Raw genomic sequence first — 27,431 nt, 5'->3', positions numbered from 1 at the left:
ATGAGAAGAACATATTTTCAGTAGTTTGGGGGTAGAATGTTTTATAAATCTCTGTTAGTCCCATTTCTTCTAGAGTCCTGTTTAAGTCCATTGTTTCTTTGTTTATTTTGTGTTTGGGGGATCTGTCCCATTCTGTTAGTGGGCTATTGAAGTCCCCGGCTAATACAATGCTGCATTTTATCATTTTGTTTAGATCAAGTAGGATTTGCTTTATGAATCTGGGCACGTCTGTGTTAGGTACACAGATCTTTAGGATTGTTATGTCTTCTTGTTGATTTGTTCCCTTCACCATTATATAATGACCGTCTTTGTCTTTCTTTACTTTTGTTGATTTGATGTCTATGTTATCTGATATGGGAATGGCTACACCAGCTTTCTTTTGGTTTAAATTTGCGTGGAATATTGTTTTCCATCCCTTCACTGTGAATCTGAATGAGTCTTTGTGGGTTAGATGCATTTCCAGAGACAGCAGATACTTGGCTTGTATTTCTTTTTTTTTTTTTATCCATTCAGTCAGCCTGTGTCTCTTGAGTGGAGAATTCAAGCCATTCACATTTATTGAAAGAATTGATAATTTGGGTGGATTTCTGTTCATCCTGTTGTGTTGAACTTTATTGCTTTGTTTTACCTCTTGAGCCATTGTGGTGTCTGGGCTCTGAACTTTAGCTTTTGGATAGTTTTACATTGGTAGCTGTTTATTGTGCTGATCAGTAGATGATGCAGATCTGAGTACTTCCTGCAAGGCAGGTCTGGTCTTGAGAGATTCCCTCAGTGTATGCTTGTCTGAGAGTCTCTATTTCTCCCTCATATAAGAAACTTAGTTTTACAGGACACAAAATTCTAAGCTGGCCATTATTCTGTTTGATAAGACTGAGAATGGGGCCCCTGTCCCTTTTGGCTTGTAAGGTCTCAGTTGAGAAGTCTGCAGTTAGTCTAATGGGTTTTGCTTTTTAAGTCACCTGATACTTTTGATTTATGGCTCATAGGAGGGTATCTTTCGTGTTAACTTTGGCCAATCTGATGACTGTATGTCGTGGTGATTACCTCTTGGTGATTAATTTCCCGGGAGTCCATTGTGCGTATAGTACCTAGATGTCCAAATTTCTATCAAGACCTAGGAAATTTTCCTTAAGTATTACCTCAGATAGGTTTTCCAGTCCTTGTGTATTTTCTTCTTCACCCTCAGGGATGCCTATAATTCTTATGTTAGGCCTCTTTATATAATCCCTTATTTCTTGTAGGCTTTGTTCGTTCCTCTTATTTCTCTGTTCTTTCTCTTTGACTGACTTGTTTAATTCAAAGATGTTGTCTTCGGGTTCTGAGATTCTTTCTTTGGCCTGATCTAGCCTACTCTTAAGGCTTTCCACTGTGTTTTGTATTTCCTTGAATGATTTTTTCATTTCCAGAAGCTCTGCTTTATTATTTTTTTTGTTTGTTTAGTAATTTGATTCCTTTAATGAATTTTTCATTCATTTCCTGCATTGTTTTTGTGGTTTATTTGTGCTAGGTTTCTATTTTCTCTTGTATTTCATCGAGCTTCCTTGAAATCCATATTCAAAATTCTTTATCAGTCATTTCAATAGTCTTATTTTGGTTAGTTTCCATTGATACGGAGTTATTCTTTTCTTTTGGGAGTGTCCTTTCACTCTGATTTTTCATGTACCTGGAGACCTTTTGCTGATTTCTTGTCATCTGGAGTAGCTTTTGCTTTTTATTTTTGGATTTTCTTTTGATTAGATAATGGTACACCCAGTTTAATATTTGAGACAGTATGTGATGCTTGTGGGTGAGACTCAACCACACTCTATATGACTGAGTTAATAAATGCTATAAAGGGCATGCAAATTGACCTCTCTGTCAGTAGGTGGTGCTTGCTGGAAGGAACAAGCTGCAGTGTTGTTTCTGGGTCCTGTGTCAGGTCTAGTCCCTTTGAAGAAGCACTTGATTGTCCCAGGTGGTAAGTGGGGCCTTGAAACGTCAGGTGAGTCCTTATTCTCTGCCACAGCAGAGGCCAGTGGGGGAGTGAGGCTGAGTGGGGCTGGGTTGTGTGATCTTGCCCTGAGGCTCCGTCAAAGCTGGCAAGGTATCTGTTTCAGCAGGGGTCAAAGGTCTGCTCCCAGCTTCTGGGAAAAGCCACCAGGGAGGGGCTGTAGTGGTGTCACCCAATCACCAATCTCCCTTCCTTGCCCCTGAGCAATGCAATTGAGACCTGGGGGTATGGGATCTGGCCTGTGGGCCAGTCCCCAGGTCCCTGAAGATCAATCCCTGACCATGCCAGGGAGAAACATGCTGGTCACAATTTGCCCACAGGGTGCCCAAGCAGGTTTGATGTCCGTCTGCCTCGGGGTGTGCCCTGCACTGATGGAGTTGCTGGGCAAGCAGCACCAGGGGGGCCAGTGGGCAGGGAGCTCATAGTCTGAGCACCCTATATAGTCCACTACAGGACCTCTAGAGGAAAGGTGGAAGCCTTGGCATGGTGACTCTGTAGTCTCTCTGGGCAGCCACAGGTGAGGGAGCAGAACAGGAGAAAAGGAGTCTGGAAAGATTTGAGCCCTACTCTCTGTGGAAGGCCCGGTGTGGTGGATGCACCACCCGAGAGGAGAAGCAGTTTCTGCAAGCCCTGGCTCAATTGTCTCTCAGCAGCCACGAGCAAGGCAGGGGAAGGGGAGGAAGAGAGTCTGAGCAGAAGAAAGCTAGCACTCTGGTTGTCTCTGTCTCTCTCTCCTGAAGGCAGCCCACCCAGAATGTCCAGACTCTGGGGTCACACAGATCCCTCAGAACCCACTGGTCCCCTGTGGCTTCCACCATCTGTGCTAGAGTTGGGAAATGTTTATATGAGAAGAGCCAGATGAAAATTGAAGGGCTGAGGCTCACTGGGGAGGACAAAGGTGCACCATGAGTGAGAAACAATATGGCGCCTGCTGTCTCAGCCCAGGTCTGCCATGACGGGAAGTCACCCCAAGGGCACTGGGGTGGGGGGTTAGAAGTCCAAGATCAAGGTGCCAGTGGGCTTGGTTTCTTCTGAACCTCTTTCCTAGGCTTGCCTATTATTTTCTTTCTTCAACAAGCATTTATTGAGTGCCTCCTTTGTGCCAGCCAGCCCTGGGATGCATCAGTGAACAAAACAGGGAGAAAATCTCTACTCTTGTGGGACCATAAGTAGTAAATATAATAAATAAATAAATTATAGGATGTTAAAAGATAAGTGCTATGGATAAAAAGAAACTAATAGAGCAAGGTAAGGGACATTGGGTTGTCAGGGCCAGAAGGGAGCTGTGCTGCAGTTTAAATAGGATGGTCAAGGTAGACCTTACAGAGCAGGTGGCTTTTGAACAAAGATTTGAAGGAGGCAAAGGATTTAGCCATGCAGATATCTAGGGAAAGATTGTTCCAAACAGAGGGAACAGCTAGTGCAAAACTCATAAAGCGGGAGCCTTTTTAGCTTGTGGGCAAGGGGCTGATGTAGCTGGAGTTAAGTGAGCAAGAGACTGAGAATAAATGCAGTCAGAGGGGGCGGGGGTAGCTGCAGGTAGGGCCTGTTCTTCCAGTGTAAGGACTTGGCTTTTACTCCAAAAGAAATTGGAGAGTTTTAAACAGAGAAGAGTCATATCTGATTTAGAAAGTATTATTTATCATCAGCTGAAAGTAAAATATAACAGGCTTGAGAGATTGGGAAAGGTGTGGACTAGTCCCTGAGGGGAGGTGAGAGGCAGTTGCTCAGAAACCATGATGGGCTGTCACATTGCGTTCATAGCTGATCCCTGTGTACTGGTGCTGATTTACTCAGTTCTGTGGTTTTTATTAGCAGTGCTTAGCTATTGAGATGTAGTTGGACTGGCTGAAGGTTGGGTTTTGTGGGCTGGTATTACAGAAGGATAAGGTGGTAATTCAAGTAATGCACTGTAGAATCTAAGCTGGATAAAGAATTGCTAATAGAAAAAAATCCAAATAATTAAAAGAGGTTTATTCTGAGCCAAATATGTGTGACCATTGGCCCAGGAAGCAGCTCCCAGGAAGCCTTGAGTAAGTGATCTTGAGATAGTCAGGTTACAATTTGGTTTTATACATTTTAGGGAGATAGGAATTGTGGTTAAAATCATAAATCTATACTTGGAAGCTACACGTTGGTTTGGCCAGAAAAGGCAGGACATCTCGAAGAGGGGGGCTTACAGGTTATAGATGGGTTCTGTGAACTAAAATAAAATTTTAAGCCCACCAGCTTAAATGGACTGAGTGGACCCCCTCTTAGCCAAGGGGACCCCAGAAATACCCTAAGGGAGGTTAGACCTGCTTCATCATGCCTCCTACCTTCTTGGAGATATGCTTTGTAACTCATTAACAGGCCCAAGGATATGCAAGACAAAGCTTAAACCTTACCTGTAGGTCATCAATTTACTTAGCAAATCACTAACAGACTTCCTTATCTTAACTTGAAACATTCCTAGCCTTTAGACAAAGCTTCATTTCCTTAACCAATTATAAATCAAAGGATCTTTAAAGCCACCTATAACCTGTAATTCCTTCTTTGAGATGTCTCAACCTTTTCAGACCAAACAAATGTCCCCCTTCCATGTATTGATTTATGTCTTTACATGTAATTCCTGTCTCCCGGAAATGTATAAAACCAAACTGTAATGCAACCACTTGCTCAGAACAGACCTCTTAAAATTATTTTACAGTTTGGGTTTTTTTTCTGTTGGCAGTTCAAGGGTTCTTTGATTTATAATTGTTTAAAGAGATAAAGCTTCGTCTAAAGACTTGGTATCAGTAGAAAGGAGTGCTTAAGTTAAGATAAGGGGGTCTGTTAATCAGAGAGCTGGCCACAGTATATTCAAAGTGATCTGTTAAGCAAATTGGTGGCCTGTGGGTGTGATATAACCTTTGCCTTGCATTGCCTTAGGTCCTGTTAGTAATTTCATATCTTACTGTCACAAAGAGTCCATTTTGTTAGTCTTGGGATCTCTGTTTTAACCTGGTCAATTGTATCTGAACTCCAGAAGGGAAGGTGTATAAAGAGGTGTGTCTGTCCTCCCTTCCCTTCATGGCCAGGAACTCAGTTTTAAGATTTTTCTGGGGTCCCCTTGGCCAAGAGGGCATCTGTTTAGTCACCAAGGGTAGCTTAGGATTTTATTTTTAGTTTACGGTCTTCGGAGTGAAACCAGGATTTCAACTGGGAAAAAGGTCAGGGTGGAGCAAGGCACTGGGACTAGGCTGTAGAAAGAGTAGGGGAGTAAAGGCTGCTAGTGGAGGTGGCTACAGAGTGGGATGGTGTAGTTTTCGGGATTTCAGTTGTGGAACAGTATCCCATCATTTCAAGGTCAAGGACATGACCAGTGGAGTGAATTGCTGAAGAAGCAATTACAATATATTTGGTCTTTGTTCCTATTCCTGTCACAGAGCTCCTAAAACTGTTGGAAATTTCCTGAGTCGTAGGAGTATCTTCTGTTATTCATAATGAGCCCCCTTTACACCTGAGACTACGCTAATGAGTTGACTTAGGGTGGTGCCTCTAGATAGCCTCAGGATGGAGCTACTCCCTAGAAATATTAGAGGAATTGATTGCTGGAATTTTGAGCCCCACCCACCAGTCTCTAGAAAAGGTGGAAGCAGGAGATTAATCTCTATAGAAACTCTTGAACAAAAGACGTTATGAACATCCAGGTTGCTGAACACATGGAGGTGCTGAGAGGGTGGCATGCCCAGAGAGGGCGTGGAAAGCTCCAAAAGCTCCTGCGTACCTTACCTTCTGCATCTTTTCCATCTGGCTTTTCATCTGTATCCTTTGTAATATCCTTTATAATCAACCAGTAAACACAAATGTTTCCTTGAGTTCTGTGGGCCTTCTTAGCATATTAATTAAATCCAACGAGGGATTTATCAAATTAATCAAACCCAGGGTAGGAACTCTAGTTTATATCTGGTAGCTCAGAAGTGTTGATGACAGCCTACTGGTTATGATTTGTCTGAAGTAGGGGCTTATTTTGTGGGTCTGAGCCTTTAACCTGTGGGATCTAACTCTAACTTGAGTCGGTGTCAGAGTTGAATTGAATTATAGGACACCCAGTTGGTGTCCTCTGGAGAATTGCTTTGGTGTGTATGGAAAAACCCCCACATATTTGATCACGGAAGTGTTCTGTGTTGACTGTGAGAGTATAGAGGAAAAAGGGTTTTTCCCCCCATACACTAGGATTGTACGTGGTTCACCCAAATAGCATAATGGCAAAAGTTTAGATGAAGGAAGAATGTGAGCTTGCTTAGCCAGGTCAACAGATGAGAAGATGAAGAAGCTAGAACTAATAATGACTGGTTTAGCATAGTAGGTGCTAGACACTTAACATGCTTTATCTCTTTTAATTATCATAAATACCATGTGATAAAAGTGTTACCGAACCTATTTTAGGGATAAGGGAAAAGGCTAAGAAAAGGTTAGCACTCAGGTCTTTCTGATGGCGAAGCCTCTGTTTTGATTGCAATGAGATAACACCTGCCAGAGGGGAGAAGGAAGGGGGTGGAAGTGGAACTGTGGGTTCTAGATCCATGGTACCATTACGGACCACCATGGCTTGCCTTAAGAAACGTAGATCCTCTGAAAAGAGATAAAGATATAAATATCTTGTGTAAATCAATATATTTACCTTATAAGTTTGGAAAAATCATTGAGTTTTTTTTTAAGTGTTACTCTCGACATTTAAGGCTGCTCTGGAAATCAATGAATTATTAATGAACTTCCACAGGAATTCACTAGGGGGCATAATTTAACATTTTCTGAAGATTAAGAATTTAACAGTGGCTCCATCTTCAACACAGCTTGTTTATGTAGTTCATTCTGGTATTAGAAAGCCCCAAAAGTCAAATAACTTGAAGGAGATGGATTATATAGAAGAAATTAAATTGAAGCCATCACCTGCATTAGGGAGCAGGAAACTAAGAGCCCAGAAAGTACTATAAACAAACTTGCATGCCTTTACTTTTTCTAAGCAGCAAGCTAAATTTGATTTTAAAACAGCAGTCAAGATGTGATTAAGAGAGATTGGAAGGAATAAATCTTAGGATATTCTTAATCTGTTAGAAGAAGAAAATGTGAATTGCCTTCTATTTGGTGACATTGAGAGCTTGTGTAACTGGAGGGAATTCTTTTCTTCACTTACCCTTTTATTCTGTTTCAACCTGCTAACTTCTGCGTTTATCCTTTCCTCATACCTGTACGTCAGGGTAAGGCTATACTATTATTAAAAGAAAAACTTCAGACAAATTAAATTTAACAGAGTTTAGGCAAAAAACGATTCAGGAATCAGGCAGCCCCCAGAACCAGCATACTTTCAGAGCAACTCTGGGGCAGCCATCGGGTTGGATAACATTTGTTGACAGAAAAAGGAAAATAATATACGGAAAATGGAAGTGAGGTACAGGAACAGCTGGATTGGTTACAGCTCAGGTTTGCCTTATTTGAACATGGCCACCTGTGATTGGCTGAAACTCAACTGCTGTTATTGGCTGAGACTCAGCTACTTCTTACAAGAGTAGGTTTACACATCCAGTTAGATTACAGTTCACTATGTATTAGGTTAAACTCAATTTAACAGTATTATCAGTTGTATTTAGCAAGACCACAGTGTACTTTTTATAAAAAAATCAATAGACTTTATTTTTAGAGAAGTTTTAGGTTCACGGGAACATTAACCAGAGAGAGTACAGAGAGTTCCCACGTACTCACCCAGGCCTCCACAGTTTCTCCACTAACATCTTGCAGTGGTGTGTACATTTGTTACAATTGATGAATCAGCATGCATACTGTCAACTGAAGAAGTAATAAGGTTTATAAATTTGGAAAGGAGAGCTTTATTTCTCATAAAGGGTTGCAGCCTACTGGCTAGTCATCTTGCTGGCTGGGAAGCAATAGTCTCAGGCAGAAGCCAACAGCAGGTACTTCAAGGGAAAGGCTACAGGAACAGGAGTTTATATTGAGTGGGGGTAGCTGAATGTACATACATATTTATTAATAATAAACTGTAGGAAGAGTCACGAATATTTGTGGAAGGAGAAACATGTACAATTGAACTCCATATTCCTTCATGGGATCCATGTTCAGATAATGGCTGCCTTAGCATGATCCAAGGGTGAAACAGAGGACGTGAAAACCCGCTTTGCACAGCCTTCATAGATTGGTCAGAACCACTCAATGGTTGCTGATCTCTTATCAGGAAGAAACGCTGGTCAGTTGTCATGTCAAAACTGAAAAAAAGGAGCAATTACAAGATTGGTTTCTGTTTAGCCCGTAGAGAAGAAAGCCTGATGGCTGTTATCGAGGGAGGGGATATAATGTGGCATGTCTGATCTCCCATCCTGTCTTGGCTGGGAACACAGTTTTAAGGTTTCTCTGGGGTCCCCTTGGCCAAAACGGAGGCCTATTCTGTAGGCGAGGGGTGGGGAATAAAGTCCACAGTTTACATTAGGGTTCACTCTTTGTTTTAGACAGTTCTGTGACTTTTGACAAATGCATGATATGTAACCACCATTCCAGTATCATACAAAATAGTTTTACTGCCCTAAAAATGCCCTGTGCTGCACTCATTCATTCCTTCTTCACCCTCAGATCTCTGGCAACCATCTTTTTACATGATCTTTTCCCTGTCTCTATAGTTCCACCTTTTCCAGGAGGTCATATATTTGGAATCATACAGCACATAACTGTATAATAAGAATTATATATTTCTGGTCATCTTCTCCAGTTTCTAGCACAGAGTTCCTAAATCCTTTGTAATTTCCTAAGTGATAAGGTGATAGGAGCATCATTGGTTACAATATTTAGTTTTTGTACAGAGCTCCTAAAACCCTTGGTATCTCCTAAGTGATGAAAATCACTTCAAGGGAAATGTACTTCAAGGGAAAGGCAATAGGAACAAGAATTTATATTGAGTGGGTGTGGCTTTTTGTTATTTATAACATGCCCTGTAGATTATACCTACTTTTATGCTAATGAGGTAATTTAGGGTAGAGCTTCTACATAGCCTCAAGATGGGGCTGCTCACCAGAAAAGCCAAGTGATTAAATGAATAGTTCCACCCACCAATTTCAGGAAAGGGTTGGAGTGAGGGGCTGGAGTTTAAACTTCAAAAAACCTCTTGAACAAGAGATTTGATGAGCTTTCAGTCAGTGAATGCATCCATGCGGTGCCCCATCTCCACCAGAAATAGAGCTTCTGTGCTCTGGACTGTTCCCAACCTCACCCTCTGTACCTCTTCCTCTGACCATCTGTATCCATTATAATAAACTGATAAATGTAAATAAAGTGTTCTTGGGTTGTGTGAGCCATCTTAGTAAATCATCAAACACGAGGAGAGGGAGTTAGGAACCATGATTGATAGCTTGTCTGTCAGAAGCACAGGTCACAACCTAGGACTTGTGATAGGTGGGCCATCTTATTGGACTGGGCCTTAACCCGTGTGATCTGACACTGTCTTCAGATAGATAGTATCAGAATTAAATTATAGAATACCCAAGTGGTGTTCAGAGAGTTAGAGAATTGCTTAGTATATAGGGGGAAAAACCCCAAATTATCTGGTCACAGAAGTGTGCTGTGTCTCATTAGGTAGGAGAAAACTATTTATCAGAGAAAGTGTCAAAAATGTTGTGTGAGAGTGTAGAGAAACTGTGTTTTCCCAGAATAACCCTTTCAGACTGGCTTGTTTGACTTAGCAATATGCATTTAAGGTTCCTCCATGTCTTTTCGTGGCTTAGCATATTTCTTTTTTTCACTGAATGATACTCTCTTGTATAGAGGTACCACAATTTGTTTATCTATTGGAGGACATTTTGATTACTTTGAAGTTTTGGCAGTTATGACTAAAGCTGCTTTAAACATCCATGTGTAGGTTTTTGTGTGGATGTAAGTTTTCAGTTCATTTGAGTTAAATACCTAGGAACATGATTGCTGGATCATGTGGTAAGAGTATATATATCTTTTTAAGAAACTGCCAAACCCTCTTCCAAAGTGGCTGTACCATTTTACATTCCCACCAGCAATCAGTGAGAGTTCCTATTACTCCACATCGTCACCAGCATTTGGTGTCATCAGTGTTTTGGATTTTAGCCATTCTAATAGATGTGTCATGGTGTCTCATTGTTTTTAATTTGCAATTCTCTGGAGATGTGATGCTGAGCATCTTTTCATATATTTGCCTTATTTTCTTTTCTTTTTTTTTTGCACATCGATTTGAACAGCCATGTATGTCTTATTTAATAAGATGCCTGTTCAGATCTTTATCCCATCTTGTAATTGGGTTGTTTTCTTATTGTTAAATTTTAAGAGTTTTTTGTGTACAGTCATGTGTTGCTTAATGACAGAGATATATTCTGAGAAATGTATCATTAGGCAATTTTGTCACTGAACATCATATATAGTGTACTTAGACAAATGTAAGATGGTATAGCCTATTGCTCTTAGGCTGCAAACCTGTACAGCGTGTTACCATACTGAATACGGTAAGCAATTGTAAGTATTTGTATATCTCAACATGTCTAAACATAGAAAAGGTACAGTAAAATTATGGTACAAAAGATGAAAAATGGTACCTGTATAGGGTTCTTACTGTGAATGGAGCTTGCAGGACTGGAAGTTGCTCTGAGTGAGTGAGTGAGTAGTGAGTGAATGTGAAGGCCTGTTGTAGACTTTATAAACACAGTACAATTAGGCACACTAAATTTATAAAAGATATTTCTTTATAATAGGTTATCTTTAGTTTATTATAATAAACTTTATTTTTTTAAGTTTTGACTTTTGTAATAACACTTAGCTTAAAACACAAACACATTATACAGCTGTATAAAATATTTCATTTATATTCTTATTCTATAAGCTTTTTACTATTAAGATTAATCTTTTTTTTTTTTTACTTTTTACTTTTTAAACTTTCCTGTTAAAAACTAAGACACAAGCACACACATTAGCCTAAGCCTGCACAGGGTCAGGATCCTCAATATCACTGCCTTCCACCTTCACATCTTATCCCACTAGAAGGTCTTCAAGGGCAATAACACACATGGAGCTGTCCTCTCCTGTGATTACACAGCCTTCTTCTGGGCACCTCCTGAAGGACCTGCCTGAGGCCGTTTTACAGTTAACTTTTTTTTTAATAAGTAGAAGGAAGACACTGTAAAATAATGACAAAAAGTACAGTATAATTTCATAAACCAGTTACATCATTTATTATCAAGTATTATGTACTGTACAAATTGCATTTCAGTTCCTTTATCTTAATGGCACCATCATTGACTGAAACTGTCCTCATCTAACCTGTGACTGTATTGGATACAAGTGCTTTTCTCCAAATTAGTGGCTTGTCTTTTCACTTTTAATAGTGTCTTTCACAGAGTGACATTTTTATTTTTAATAAAGTCCAACATCAACTTTTTCTTTCATGGATCATGCTTTTGGTGGTGTATCTAAATGCCCATTGCCAAACCCAAGGTCACTTACATTTTCTTTTAGAAATTTTGTAGTTTCACATTTGACATTTAGGCCTGTTGTCTATTTTGAGTTAAATTATGTGAAAGGCATTGTAAGTATCTAGGTTAATTTTTTTGCATATGGATATCCAGTTCCAGCACTACTGGGGAAAAAAACTATCCTTTTTTTCATCACATTGTCTTGCTCCTTTGTCAAAGATCTATGTGTCTTTTTTTTGTTTCTTAGTACTGCACTGTGTTGATTACTGCAGCTTTATAGTAAGGCTTGAAGTCTAGTAGTATCAATCCACCAACAAATGTCAGTCCTTGTTCTTCTTCAGTTGGGTTTTCTGAAAATTTTGACTTTCCATATAAACTTTAGAATCAGGTTGTTGACATGTAAGAAATATTTGCTAGGATTTTGATTGCAATTTTAATGTTGAATCTGTAGATCATATTGATAAACACTGATAATAGTAGGGAGTCTTTCTGTTCATGAACATGGAATATTTTTCCATTTATTTAGACCTTTGATTTCTTTCAGAGTTTTGTAGTTTTCCATATATATATATATAGATCTTATACATATTTTGTTAGATTTATGCCTAAGGTGTTATTTGTTTTTGGTGTTATTATAAGTGGTATTGTTTTTTTTAACTTCAAATTCCTATATATCATTGCTGGTATATACAAAAGCAGTTGACTTCTGTATATTGATCTTGTGGAGCCTTTAATCTTGCTATATTTTCTTATTACTTCCAGGAGTCAAAAAGACTTTTTTTTATAGATTCTTTTAGATAGACAGTCATGCCATATGCAAATAAAGACAGTTTTATTTATTCCTTTCCATTATATCCTTGTTTATTTTTATTTTTTGTCTTATTGTACTAGCTGTGATTTGCAGTACAGTGTTGAATAGGAGTGGTGAGAGAGATCATCTTTGCCTTGCTCCAGTCTTAGGGGGAAAGTGTCCAGTCTCACACCGGTGAGTATAGTGTGGGTTTACCTGTAGGTTTGTTGTAGATGTTCTTTATCAATTGAAGTAGTTTCCCTCTACTCCTAGTTTGCTGAGAAGTTTTTTTTTTTTTTAATCATAAATGGGAGTTGTATTTTGCCGAATGCTTTTGCTTCTTCAGTTTTGCTTTTTTTTTTTTAGCCTGTTGATATGGTGGGGTTATACTGATTCTCAAATGTTGAACTACCCTTGCATATCTGGATTAAATCCCACTTGGTCATGGCGTATGATTGTGTTTAGGTGTTGTTGGATTTGATTTGTTAATATTTTGTTGAAGATTTTTGCTTTCTATGTTCATGGGAGATATTGGTCTGTAGTTTTTCATTCTTGGATTATGTTTTGCTGGTTTTGGTATCAGGGTAATGTTGGCCTCATAGAATGAGGTGGGAAGTCTCCCCTCTGCCTTCATTTTCTGGAAGAGATGGTGGAGAAATGGTATTATTTCTTCCTTAAATGTGTGGTAAATTCACTTAGTGAAACTACCTGGGCCTGGTGTTTTCTTTTTTTGAAAGGTTATTATTGATTTAATTTCCTTAGTAAATGTAGGGTTATTCGGGTCTTTTATTTCTCCTTGTGTTAGTTTTGGTAGTTTTTGTCTTTTGAGGACATGGTCCATTTCATTTAAGTTATGTTTGCAGGCATAGAGTTAGTTATTCATAGTATTCCTTTATTTCTTTTTTATTGTCTCTGGGATCAGTAGTTATGACCCTCTTTCATTTCTGACATTCATTATTTGTTTTTCTTCTTATCCGGGCTAGAGATTTATTTCTTCTGCTTGTTCTTCTTTCTCTAGTTTCCTAAGGAGGAAGCTATGCTTATTAAGTTTCGACCTTTCTTCTTTTCTAACATGTGCATTCAAAGCCAGGAATTTTCCTTAAGCACTGCTTTTACTGCATCCCATGAACTTTGATAAGTTGTATTTTTACTTTCATTTATTTAAATATTTTTAAACTTCTTTTTAGACTTCTTTGACCCGTAGTAGTTTTATTTTTGTTTTATTTCGTTTTATCTTTAGAGGCAGGGCCTTACTCTGTTACTCAGGCTGGAATGCAGTGGCACAGTCATAGCTCACTGCTGCCTTAAATGCCTGAGCTCAAGCAATTCTCCCACTTCAGCCTCCTGAGTAGCTGGGACTACAGGTACAAGCCATCCTGCCTAGCTTTGACCTGTGGTTTTTAGAAGTATGCTGTTTAATTTCCAGATACTTGGGCAGGGGGGGAGGGTGGTGGTTCCAGCTATCTTTGTGTTAATGGTTTCTAGATTAATTCCACTGTAGTTTGAGAACATACTTTGCATGATTTCCATTCTTTTAATTTGTTAAATTATATATAATGGCCCACAATGTGGTCTGTCTTGTTGAATGTTCCATGTGAATTGAGTAGAATGTGTATTCTGCTGTTGTTGAATGGAATGTTTTATAAATGTCAATTAGATCAAGTTGATTAATATTGTCATTTAGTTTAACTATATCCTTACTGACTTTTCTGCCTGCTGCATCTGTCAATGCCTGATAGGGGTGTTGAAGTCTCTAAGTATAATAGTGGAATTATTGATTTCTCCTTTCAGTTCTGTCACTTTTTACCTCATTTATTTTGATGCTCTCTTGTTAGGTATATACATAGTTGGGATTGTTGTATCTTATTTTCATTATCTTTATGTTATTATGAAATGACTCTCTTCATCACTGGTAATCAAAGAATTTCTGAAGTCTGCTTTGTCTGAAATTAATCTCCAGTGTTACTTTTTTTTTCTACTACAACACATGTTGTCCAATCCAGTATCACTTTTTTAAAGGCTTCCTGGGTACTTGTTTATTTTGCAAGATTTACAGTTTCACTTAGCAACTCATTTGCATTGTGTTCTTGGATTATCTGTGACAGTGTGATAGGAGCAGATGTTAATTATCCATTAGAGGGATGAAACAGGTGATTAGTTTTATGGATAGATAATTCATTGATAGATGTTTTTATATGATGACAGTTTTTGTTTCTCCAGTCAACTTTGTACCCCAGATAATGAATATTCATTTACAATGTAGTATCTTTATTTACTGGAGTGCTAATTTATTGGGATGCTAATGCAAACCTACTGACTCTTATTTATTATATGATAAAAAAATAAGATAATCTATTCTCAACATGTTAGAAGTAGTTAGGTAGCTGGGGTGGGGATGAGGTTGGGGGACATGTGGTGCCTCCTGATGTTGAGGGAAGGGGACTGGTTTACTATATAGTAGTGGCTACTATAATTACATCTACCACTGGGGAAACCTATGTTTAGAGAGATTAAGTTGTTCAAAATAATACTGTTAACTCAGTTGGGTCTATCTTATTCCAAAGTCCACATTCTTTAAAAATTACATATTGTCTTTTGAAACAAAGTTTTAGGTATCTGAGAAAGTCTCTAATTTCTCTTATAATTCTCTCTTTTTTTAAGAGATAGGGTCTTGCTATGTTGCCCAGTCTAGAGTGCAGGGACTATTCACAGGCATGATCATAGCACACTACAGCCTCAAACTCCTTGGGCTGAAGTGATCCTCCTGCCTCAGCCTCCCAAGTAGCTGGAACTAAGCTACTGTCCCTGCTATCTTGTAATTCTTAATTCCACATGACACCAAAACAAATAATGAAACATCGCTGTATACTTGTATTTCTCTCTACCTGGGATATGGGGTAAAAAAGGAGGTAAATATGAGGCTATTTCTTCTCGCTGACTATTCAGTAATGTAAGTGGCTTTCAACTTTATATAACTTAGTCTAAAGGCAGCATAGAATAAATGATATTGATGTCAACTATTCATAAGATCTTAACATTTGTAATAGTAATACTTGCGATGCTTATTAGTGTACAAAGGTACCTTTACCTCAGAAATTTCATCTAATTCCTATAGCAGCCTTGTGAAGTAACCCTCATTTTACTAGTTGACTCGGGTTTGGAGTCTGAAAGGGAATTGCATGGAATTGTGTCCCCAAAACATCAGAACCCAGATCTTAGGTTTTATTCCACTGTACTACCTGCTTCTTTGTAAAGTAACAGCAGCCCTACAAATATCCCTTCTGTGGTTATAAAATAGCCTCAAAACATTACCCTCCATGATGTCTAATGGGTTTTAGTGAAATTTTAAAATTATGGTGTGTCAGAACTGTGTACCTTAACATTAATTTCTGTGAGTTATGTAGCACTGTCTGTCCTTTTGCTTCCTAATAGTTAATGATTGATTTTTAAGTGGATTGGTTTAAAATAGAAACCTATGTATTATCTAATTTTTTTTAATTAGTCTCTATAGAAGCTGAAATCACCATTCTTCAAAATGCAATGGAATATACCACAGACTGTATCTCGACTGGCACACAGGACATGCTTAGTACCACATAAAGCTGGTGTTTTTGGACACTGTCAAAACATAAATGGACCATTACTTTTGCATAATGCTGAATCCAAAGTGGTTTTGGTTCGAGGCCCTCAGAGACAATGGTTGCACTTAACTGCTGCCCAGCATGTTGCAAAGGAAAGGAGGCTATTGGATGCTCATGCACCCCATCCAGGGGTCCTTCGCCATAAACAGTGGAACCAAGATGTTTTATCCAAGAGGGTTTTATCTTCCAGTTCCCCAGCCCAAGGAACTCCGGAGAAAAAGGAAGAGCCTGATCCTTTACAAGACAAATCTATTAGTCTGTATCAGCGATTTAAGAAAACATTTAGACAATATGGAAAAGTTTTGATTCCCGTGCATCTAATAACTTCTTGTGTTTGGTTCGGAACATTTTATTATGCAGCCCTAAAGTAAGTTTTTGCTTGGTTGAATATCTTTCCCTGTTTTATCAGAATGTTAATCTTCTTAATTATACTAATGATAGCCTTAAGTAGATTTTTAAATGCTTTAATGTCTTTCATTGATAGCTACTTTTCATAGCTTTTTTTCACATTTTAATATTAATAGCTAACATTTGCTTACTGTGTACAGCAGGTATCTTGCTGATTTTTTAACTGTATTTTCTCCAGTAATCTTCACGCAACCATATGAAACAAGTAGTATAATTTTACCCATTTTGTGGTTGAGAAAATAGATTAGGCAAGGAGAAGAATAACTCAGCTGGTGAGAGGTGGAGCCTGGATTAAAAACCCAGTTAGGTTTGTCTGATCTCAAGCACGTGATCCTCATCACTATGCTGCTCTCATCTTGGCATTCAGGAGAGCACAGAAATAAAGTATCACATTTAGAGATTTGGCAGTACCATGAGCCCCATCATTATAATAATGTTTCTTATATCTATTTCGCCATATAAGGTTTTGGTGGGAGATTGATAAGATATTTTTGCCAAAATCTGTCTAATACTTTGATATTATTCATGCCAAATAAATGTCAAGATAAGGTCTTTTGTTCTGACGAGAACTAAATTTGGTGGGCCTAGCCTTCCAGTGTTGTGAAATATAAAATTTCTAAATGCATCTTCTTAAATACTGTTCCTTCTGTTTAAGCTAAGTTATTTTCTTCACTCTGCTTTAGGAGCAGGAGTACCAGTGACGCCCCATTTCTGCCTCTAGCGGGCCTAGTGCCCACATGAATGGCTTTGACACTTCAGTATACTCTTCTAATAGGTTTAGAATTCTTTTATACTCCAAAGTCCAGTGTTTTTCAGTCTTGGTTATATTTAATCACTTGATATTAAATATGATATAGTTTTGTATATAAAGCTCACTCCTTGGATGAAGTTTATTACCAAGTTTAAAGTACCTATCCCAGGATGATGGGATGAAGACGTATTTATTCTTGGGAAACAGGATTACAAAGGTTTCTTTACGGAAGTTGTAAAAGTATTTTTTTCATCTTTTATAATTGATGCCACTGTTTCTCTTCATATCTTTCCATATGTTCCTGTTATTCAGTTATATCCTTCTTCGTTGTGTATGATTTTCTTCAAGGATTGTACCTTACCTTGCAGAAGATTCTTGTATGCGTACTTTATGGAATTATTTCTTTGTTTATTAATGACATTTTCTGGACATGTTTAATATCTATAGAAGTCTATAACTAAAAAAGCAGACCCCCGAATAATCTAGTGATATTAATTATACTGAAGATTTTTTCACTGTTGTCTGGGACCTCAGGCAATTGTGGGTGATATTCTGTCATCCCCTATGAAATGCAGCTTTCTTAGTTTTTCCTTCCTTCTCTTTTTCTGCAGGATGCTTATGTGTCAACATGGTAGTAAGATTATCCACTTTAAAATCATACCCCTTGTCCATCACAACTTGCTTTTGGGCTCTCTTTCAGCATGGGACCTGGTTGCCAGACCCTCACTACTGCCCAGCCATGACCACTGGACCAATCCTGTCATAGCATCACATAGCTAATATTACACAGGATAAGCTGCTACCTACAACAGTCCTTCTTAGTGTCTTTATTAGATTTTTAATACTTCAAAAATTGAAAGTTGATTGGTTCTAAGTGAAGATCTTAATCATAAGTAATACTTAGAAAATTGAACTCATAGATTAAAAAAAGGAATTAGGATATGTTTGAATGGCAGAGTATCTGTCACTGTGAGGTGATTTTATTGTAAAATTGAAGTTGATTGTATTAAATACCAGTTTTTAATTCAATTGACAAGAAGCTAGTTCTATTTTAGCTTTTTTTTTTCTTTTTTTTGTTGGCTGGAAAAAGATCTCTGTTATTTGCTTGTTGCCTACTTACTATTAAAAGAAAGGGAAAAAAATAGTTGTAGCTGGAAGGATGGGCATTTGACATCATGCTGCGTTACTGACCGGTGTTTGTCTTAGTTACTCTGACACTCACATTACTGCCTTTCTAGGCACCATGGAGCAAAATGTCATTCTATATTTAGTTAATTCAGTGATAAAGTTCTCAGGCTTTTGAAATATGTTATTTCATGGAGTTCTAAATTGTGCATGCTAATAGGTTTTATTTTAAACTAAGCTTTGTTGCTGTGCCTGTCTGGCAGAAGCTTGCAGAGATCTTATGTCTTCTGACCAGAGTGCTCTGTTCACTCAAATGTGGCTCAGTAATGACAGTGTTGTCCCTGCGTTTAGATGCCTTGTGTTTGGGGCTTCAAATTACAGATCCACTCTGAGACACAATCCTGACTGACTTTTACTGCACTTTATCCGGACAGTGAATGTGCTTTGGCCCTTGTATGTTTGCTATCTGTTGAAAGATCCGTAAAGCTGGCGGTTTATGAAGCGCAGGTTCCTGTCTGTCCATGGGAACTTCAGAGTAGAAAGGGATAGTGTATGTTTCTGTTTGAATCAGACCCTTACCAATGCTTCACGTTTAGCAATTCCAAAGGAAATGGAAGTTATTTTTAAGAAGATCAAGTCATCCAGTCAACAATTTAGAAATAAGTAGAACTAGGTTGTTACCTAGGATGTAAGCCAATGATGTTATTATAGCTTGTGCATGGTGTCTGAGTTCATCATTGTCTGATCTTTATGGTAAAGGGCTTTTGTAATCACTCACTTTTTTATTTGGCCAGATGTTCGTCTTTTTTCTTCATGATTGCTGTTAAATATCGATTTTATATATTGGGCCTAGTGAGAACTAGGAAGTGATTGATGAAATAATTTCATAATTGGTACTAGAAGATGTAAGTGGCCTGTTATGGCAGATGGTAGCATGTGTAGTTATTTTAGTGACTTCATTAGATCCAGAGAATAGCTAACTCTGCAATACTGAACCTTACCTTCATGGGATTCTGTTGTTATCTGGAAAAAGATTTGAAAAACAATTCAAGGTGGAGATAGAAAAAACCAGATTGGACTCTGTTGATTTTTAAATTTATCTCTTTAAAGATCCCTTAAGTAGTTCTGGTTTCCTCTTACTTTTGATAATAGGTCATTTTAACAGTTCTTTCTTGTTGATGGTCAGCCATGTCTGTTCCCTGATTCCCTAGGTAACCAAGTTATTTTTTAATATTAAAAATAAATAAGAGCTCAGAGCTGGCATAATAATAATGGATCTGGGCAGTTACCATTCTTAATGACAAAGGGAAAGGTACAGGTACAGTGGAGTGACCTGTGGGCCTTGCCTTAACCAAGAGGCAGACTGAGTAACACCGAGGATGGGACAGGCTGGCCTTATGTGACCCCTGCGCTGGTGATAGACCCAGCATCTATCGTGTCGTTTTCCTGTGGGAAAATATTTAACCTGAATCTAATCATGAGGAAATGATCAGATGAACTTACATTGAGAAGTGTCCTACATATCAAAGGAGAAGGGTAGAATTTAAAAGACAGAGAGAAGGGGAGACGTCCTCCTGCCAGGCAGCTAGTGTGGATGCTTCAAAAGTCTCAATGTCAAGAAAGACATCCTGACTTCCCAAAAAGAGTGCTGACTTACAAAGGACAAATAGCAATAAGGGACATACTGGGACAATTTAGGGAACTTTTGATCTAGATTAGATTTTAAATAATGTATTATTGTATTAATATATACACTGTTGTGTATGTTAAATTTCCTAAATGTGATAATTGTGTAGGTGAATGTCCTTGTTCAGATTTAGGGGCGAAGGGTCACAATGTCTGCAAAACTACACACAGTGAGAGTGTGAGTGCAAGTGGCACAGCAAGAGTCGTGTGGCTAAATGTTAATAATTGGGAAACTGAAAAAAATCAGGGCCTAACAGCTCAGGTTGGAGACTTTCTCCGCTTTCTCTTTCTGCCTCCAAAAAAATTGCAATTTATGGCTATTATTGCTTCTTTACCTGCCTTTTTTGTGTGTTAATAGAAGCGTCCTTTTAGAATAATTGAAGTTTTCGTCAAGCCCATAGAATCATTTATTCTTTGCATAATAACACAATAAGGGATGTTAAAATATCCCTTGCTTTTACAATGTGATTTTAAAGGTAAAAATCTTAGGTCTTGAAATTTGAGTTGGAGCATTCTAAGGAAGTAGTATTTGGTTGAGAAAACTAAGATCAAGCAAATGATTCTGATGCTTTTCTGATAGTTTACCTAGAGCTATTAATTTTATTCTAATAAATGCTTCCATTTTCTAAACATACTACCTAGGATGCCCCTATGCAGAAGTAAACTAGAGGTTGCAAGCTGTAAGAGACAACATGACAACAATGTCTTTGTGCATCTTGATATTGTACGTCAAGTAAGATATTCTCTTAGAGTGAAATTAAAGCACTTGATAATGCAGAATCAACTTTTAAACAAAATTAATATAAATTATAGAAACAAAATTTAATATAAATTATAGTAAAGTGTAGTTTGGGTATTTTCAGATAATTTTTGAAAATATCCTTGAAAATTTGTACATATGTAAATTACATTTTGTTTTTTTTCATAGAGGAGTGAATGTTGTTCCTTTTCTGGAACTCATTGGGTTACCTGAAAGTGTGGTAAACATCCTTAAAAATTCCCAGAGTGGAAACGCACTAACAGCATATGCCATGTTTAAGGTAGGTACTGTTATAAACCAGTTGCTACTCAGACTTAACCAGTGACCTGCTTACTTCCCCATAAAACTCCATGTTAGCTCCCAGTGCGTTTTTTGGTAACTTAAGACACTATTTCGTCTCTTATTTGTCATGAATAAAGTAAGGTTATAAAATTTTAAAGTGTTAAGTTGGTTTTAAGAAGTGCCTTAAAAATACATAGATCATTCATAGCCTTGCTGTGATTAGACAGATGTAAAATACAGACTTGTGTATTTTTCTATGGCAGTAGTCACCTTTTTGAAATTTCTTCTATTGATAAATGGAAATATTATTTTAAGACATACTTATGTTTCCTTATTCAGGAATCCACATGCCACCTGACTTGTTAGCAAAATTTAGCATTTATTTTTCTGTTTAACGTTCATCTTAGCAAGTAAAACAGTAAGGTTTAATTCAAATTGTTTTATGTGATAAACCTTTTTTTATTAGATGTTACATATGTTTCATTTTAGAAGTTCATAATCTTTATAACTTCTCTGGATTCAGACAACGCCATCTTTATAAATAAGTTTCTACACTTACAGGTCTTTATTTCTGAAGAGAAGACTCATTGTGAATTGTGGAATTTAACCATATTAATCTCATTTTCTGAAGTGAAAAATTCATGTGAAATTGTATGAAGTTTCTACCTGAGAAAGAAAACAGTTAGAAAATGCTTGGAAACTAGATGCCATTTTACTTCTGTTGTATAAGAATACCTGGACTTAACAATTTTATAGTATTACTCAAAAGTAACATTGTTTTAGTCTGTCATCCTTATTAGAAATCCTCTGAAATTTTGGGATCTTTCCTCATTTATTATACTGTTAGCTAGAGGGGTAAAGCTTAATTTCTGAGTTTTTCTACATTGAAGATTATAAAATTAATAAATTATCAAGTTTATAGTTTATAGTGGGTATAATTTAACCTTACTACGTCACACTATCCGGAAGATTTAAACCATTTCCCTAGTTTTAATTGCTCCTTATCCCACTTTCCCATAAGACGCTTATAGCTCTGGCAGTTCATAGCAGTGTCTCTGATGGTTTTTTTTTTAAGTGTTTGTTTTCTTTATTTGATTAGGAGCTCTAGGAATTCAGAATCATGTCTTCTTTCTCGTTGTGTTTCCGCTTTGCCTGGTATTGTGTTTAGTAGGTGAATAAAGACGCAGCACATGTGTGCGCATCTGGGGTCGAAGCGTGAAGCTGTGCTTGTGGGTGGGTTAGCGTCCGTGCCGTTTCTTCCCCTCGCCATCCCTCTGGGAGTTGGAAAGTGGGAGGGAATTCTCCTGTGTATTTTCTGTAAGCCACAGTTTCTCAAATGGAGCAATAATGCAGATTTATGGCTTCATGAAGGCAAAGCTCCAAAATGAGATGTGGCAGAGAAGAGAAAAGGATACTTTGAGTGTGGCTCTGTGGCACTTGCTGGGATGTGCTCGTTAACTCCCTCACACTGTCTTTGAAATGCACCCACAGTTTTAGTCAATGAGTGGTCGTGCTCCTCCTGCGTGCCAGGTGCCATGCTAGATACTGGGAAGTACCTAGCTAAGTAAGACAGTGCAAAATACCTGCCCTTGGGGAGCTTATAGTCTGGTGAGTAGGGTGTGGTGGGGATGTAGTTGGAGAAACGAAGGTGAATCACTTTGGCTGCTGTATTGAGGACAGACCATTGTAGGGCCGGGGGAAAGCTGAGGGACTTCACATGAGATTCTGTAGTGTTCTGGGTGAGAGGTGATAGTGGCAGGACCCAGACAGTAGCAGGAAGAATGGCCAGAAGTGGCGGCATCTGGATATATATTGAGGAAGGAGCTGATGGGGTTTTCTAACAGTTTGGATATAGATTATATAAAAGAAAGAGAGGAGTTGAAGCTTTCTTACATTTTTGGCCAGAGCAACTGGAAGAATAGGATAGAGTTGCCATTTCCTGAGCTGGGGAAGACTTTGAGAGGAGCAGATTTGAAGTGGGACAGTTGAAGATTAGGTCAGCTCTGAACATATGGTCATGTGCCACCTAATGTTGACAGTGGGCTGCATACACACAATTCCATAAGATTATGATACTGTACTGTTACCTTTTCTATGTTTAAATATGTTTAAATACACAAATACTTACCATTGTGTTATAATTGCCTACTGTGTTCATTCAGTACAGAAACACAATACACAGGTTTATGGTGCAGGAGCAATAGGCTATATATGCAGCCCGTTGTTGACATTAGGTGGTGCATGACCATATGTTCAGAGCTGACCTGACTTTCAACTGTCCCACTTCAAACCTGCTCCTCTCAAAGTCTTCCCCAGCTCTGGAAATGGCAACTCTATCCTATCCTAACAGTTGCTTGGGCCAAAAATGTGAGAAAGTTTCAATTCCTCTTTTCTTTTACATGATCTGTGTCCAAACTGGTAGAAAACCCCATCAGCTCCTTGCAGTACCTATATAGCCTAGGTGCGTGGTAGGCTGTAGCATCTCAGATTGCTGAGATGTAAGTAGTACGTTCTATAATATTCACAAAACGATGAAATTGCCTAACGACATGTTTCTTAGAATGTACCCCATCGTTAAGTTGGAAATTGTGACATATGACAGTATTAAGTTTTGAGATCGTATTAGACGTGTAAGTAGAAATGAGTAGGTGGTTGTATGTGCGGGAATTCAGGGGAAAGGTTCAGCCTGGAGATCTAAATTTAAGAATCTTCAGTATATACACAGCAGTAAAGATACGAAACTGGACAAACCAGCAAGAAGAGTGAGTGAGTGAGGTAGGTGGAGAAAAGAAGAGGTCCAGGGACCAGGTGTTGTCACACCAGGCTCAGAGGTGGGCAAATGGGCAGGAATTGGCAAAAAATGAAGAGGAGGATCAGCTGTGAGCTGGAAGGAAGCCAGGCAGGTGAGGGCCTGGCAGCCGAGTGCATGAAGTTCCCAGGATAGAAAGTGAAAAGCTGTCACAGAGGGTTCCAGTGGTTCAGGCACTGGTTACAAGTTGACACTTGGATTTGGTTTCACAGCGGTCACTGTGGCTTTGGTAAGAGCAGTTTTGGTGGAAAGGTAGGGGTGAAAGCTTGGTTAGAGTGAGTGCAAGAGAGAAATTGGAAATAGAGCACAGACACCTGTTTCAAAGCACACCTACGATTTCAACTCTGAATGTGATGCGGCCTCTTAGCTTTTATGATTCTCTTTGACCAGTCGTCTACTATTTACTTTTTGATCCTTAAATCTCTGATCAGAGTTAAACTGTGTGTACCATTTTACCACTTTTGGCCTCATGGAAGTTTCCTGCTGGGATTCCAGACTCAGAGTGGATTGTGGAAAGGTAGCATAGGCCTGGAAAAGTCAAAGGAAAGGGATCTGGAAGTGAAGCTGAACTAAATCCAGAAAAGAATGAATGCTGGACTCAGGCTCTGCCTCTCACCGTTTGAAGAAGTTAGCTTCTAGTTTGGTTCAGATGTAAAGCATTTGGCAGGTTGGCAAGGGTTTTGAGGAACAGACACGTGTGTGCCTTCATTGTTATTAGCGGTACTGAGCCACCTGGGTTCCCTAGCATGCAGGTAGGGTTGTCAGCGCTGCTGGCCGTGGATGATTCTGTAGTCATGGGTGAGGTTGTATAGGGGACAGACTTTGACAAAATGAGTTTTCAGGAGCATCCCTTGTTAGGAGGGGAAACCATATAGGATGTTACTATTAATACAAAGGTAATTTATACTGATTGGTTATTACCAAAATTTTAATTTCAACTTGGTTTTGTTTAAGATGATAGTCATAATCAGATGTTGATCTGCCTGTTTGCTTTTTTCTTAAGATTGCAACACCTGCCCGGTATACTGCGACCCTGGGAGGGACATCCATTACTGTGAAGTATTTGCGTACTCATGGCTACATGTCGACACCACCACCTGTTAAGGAGTATCTACAGGACAGGATGGAAGAGACAAAGGAGCTCATCACAGAGAAGATGGAAGAAACAAAGGATAGACTTACTGAAAAGTTACAGGAAACCAAAGAAAAAGTTTCTTTTAAGAAAAAAGTGGAATAGGGGTGCCTTATATAACAGGGTATAGAAAATTCCTGCACTTTAACCCTTTGGAAACTGGGCAAAGATGTATGCTTTGGATTATTTTTTGGTTAGTTGCCTAAATGTACTAGTTCTCTGAGGGTTAAAGAACTAAGATACCTTTTTAAAGTTAAATATTACTAGAAAATCAGTGTTTTTTGAAAAGAAGAAGAATTTCAAATCAGTGGCAGCATTGAGCAGTGGCTAATGTCTCACATGTCAGAGTTCTTTTTCAAGGTCTTCAGAATCGTATTTGCTTCGTGTTTTGTTGCGACCTGTAATTTATGCAGACTCGGCAGTTGACTCCTTGAATAAGTGATGTGACCCACAGACAGGCCGTTAATACAGGATCTTAATCTTTTCTATTCATTAAGGTTGTAACTATTTTCAGTTCTTAATGTGGAGACAAACTAGCATCATCAAAACTGCCTGTGAATAGGAGGGTATTTAGTCTTTATAATAACAGTAAATAAGTTAAATACAGTTAAAATACAGACCTTATATGATGAAAGTTGAATAAAAATTCAGCCATATATATGTAAAGAAGATGTTTTAGTTATATGTAAATGAAAAATGGACCCTTTAAAAATGATTTTTACTTGAAGCTTGTCATAATCAATTTTTTTAAGCAAATATATATGGCGATAGTACTTTTTCAAACTTGTGTATTGGTGATGATCACCTCACACATAAAACTTTATTGTGAGTGTTTGTGTCCTCTTCAACTAATATTTCAGAGGGAAGGTGAAAAATCATCATGCTTTAAATTTGTTGTTGAAGCCAAATATTCTTCAGCAGCAACTCAAGCTCATGTTTCTCAAGCTGAAAAAGGTTTTGGGAGACTAAAAATGGTCAGGTTGTCATGGAGACGGCTTACTCTTTCTGAGGTGGGGATGGGCCTTGCCTCAGCAAACCAGTGTCTTAGTTTCAGAGTTAGTGTTTATTTCATTCTGGAGTAAATTTTAAAATTATAGCTGCTGCTTTTTCTCTAACATTGAAGGAAAATATCCTTGTTTGAGCATCCTACTTAATTTTTTTATAGCAAAGCTGTCATTAAATTACCTGCTTGGAATGGAATTCAGCTGTTATCAGATATGAAAGTTGTGGGGATTGTGGGTGTGTTTGAGTTTGTGTCTTTCTTTTTGCTCTGTGTTTACTTCTGTTTTAACCTTGGAATTGCTAATTGGAGGAAGGCATGGCTTCTTTTTATATTGTCATTGTTTGGACTTATCTGCTAGGGCAAGGGAATATCAAAGGGTTTGCCACATAGTTACCATAGTTACGTGGGGATCCCTGCTGTTCATTAGGATCTTAGTTTGGCCAACTTGAGAGATTAACTTAAAGGGGAAAAAAAAACATTTGATACATCTGATCATTATATTGGAACACTTTTTAAATGAATATGCTGTGGTTGGAATCTTTCTTTTCCTCTAGGGGTGGGGAGAGTTGTGAGAGAGTGCCACTGTGTCCCTGCTCCCCACAGACTTGGGCAGGAGCACCGTTTGTCTCCTGATGCAAGAGGGTGGAGTACACCCTTTCACATTGTCGGCGTGTTTTCAAATATAAAACATGATTAACATGTTTTAGCATGTTTATTAAATTCACATTTTTATAGATATTAAGTGATAAGATATTAACAAATTTTTTGTTCCTTTTTAGCCTCTGGAGACTGCCTGTGTTAAAATCTTACAATTTCCTTCTGCTTTTTACATTGCACAGGGCATATTTTCCAATGGGGATAAATTGGGGGTTCTTAGAAGTTACTAATAATCTTGAGACTAAAATTTGCTTTTCCTGAGCAGACATCTTTTATTCAGTTCATTTGAGGTTTGTTGCCATCCAATTTCATAATTGTGTTGTTTATCCAATTATAGAAAATGAGGTACTGCTTTATGAGGACTTTGAAATTCTCTAGTAAAAAAATCCTCTGAAGATGTGGGAAGTTCTGTCGTCATCATTTGACACCAGGAATTATACAAAAATGCCATTGCTGGCATATTGCTGACCTAGTCCTTAAGGCAAGCTGCAAATAGCCTAAGCAGGGACCCCTGGCATATGTTCAGTTTGGAATATTAATAGCAGGCTAACAATATAGTAATGTATGCCAAGTTAAATTATGGAGAATACATATATATATATATAAAATAAGTATAGTTTTGCTGTGTATAATAGACCTCATTTCATTTATAGTAAATCTTGCACTTGGTATGGACCGGGTGTGGAGGCATCTGTGGCTGAGATTAGCCTACATAAAATGCACAAAAAGGGTTTGTTCAGCAAATTAATAATTGAGATAAAAGACGGATTAGGTAAGAGACTCAGTCTATTCAAGAATAAGGGCAAAACCAACCTTTTAAAGTACCACATCCAAAAAAATGTCTTTGATTGAGACAAGCTTTTGCATACAACAGGGTGCTGTTTACAGATTTCAACAAAGGAGAAAAAGAATGCTTATATTGAGATTACCTTCCTCCCAGTA

The 27,431-nt window shown here is 38.2% G+C and overlaps 1 protein-coding gene across 4 annotated transcripts in view; it reads left to right on the top strand.

The window, feature by feature from the left end:
* FAM210A (family with sequence similarity 210 member A) overlaps window positions 1-26,353 on the top strand; it is a 42,445-nt gene extending 16,092 nt beyond the window's left edge. For 3 of the 4 annotated variants that reach the window (XM_045527824.1, XM_045527827.1, XM_045527828.1), the window contains exons 2-4: window positions 15,738-16,243; window positions 20,775-20,886; window positions 24,701-26,353. In XM_045527824.1, the coding sequence (XP_045383780.1) occupies window positions 15,771-16,243; window positions 20,775-20,886; window positions 24,701-24,934 (819 nt within the window). In that variant the 5' untranslated portion in view covers window positions 15,738-15,770 and the 3' untranslated portion in view covers window positions 24,935-26,353. Of the gene's footprint in view, window positions 1-12,336; window positions 12,431-15,737; window positions 16,244-20,774; window positions 20,887-24,700 lie in introns of all 4 variants that reach the window. The other variant, XM_045527825.1, reaches the window with a different exon arrangement.
* Window positions 26,354-27,431: the final 1,078 nt, after the last annotated feature.

This window comes from Lemur catta, chromosome 16, assembly GCF_020740605.2.
Source record: "Lemur catta isolate mLemCat1 chromosome 16, mLemCat1.pri, whole genome shotgun sequence".
NCBI classification, from domain to species: domain Eukaryota; kingdom Metazoa; phylum Chordata; class Mammalia; order Primates; family Lemuridae; genus Lemur; species Lemur catta.
This window is presented reverse-complemented; position numbering and strand designations above follow the sequence as displayed.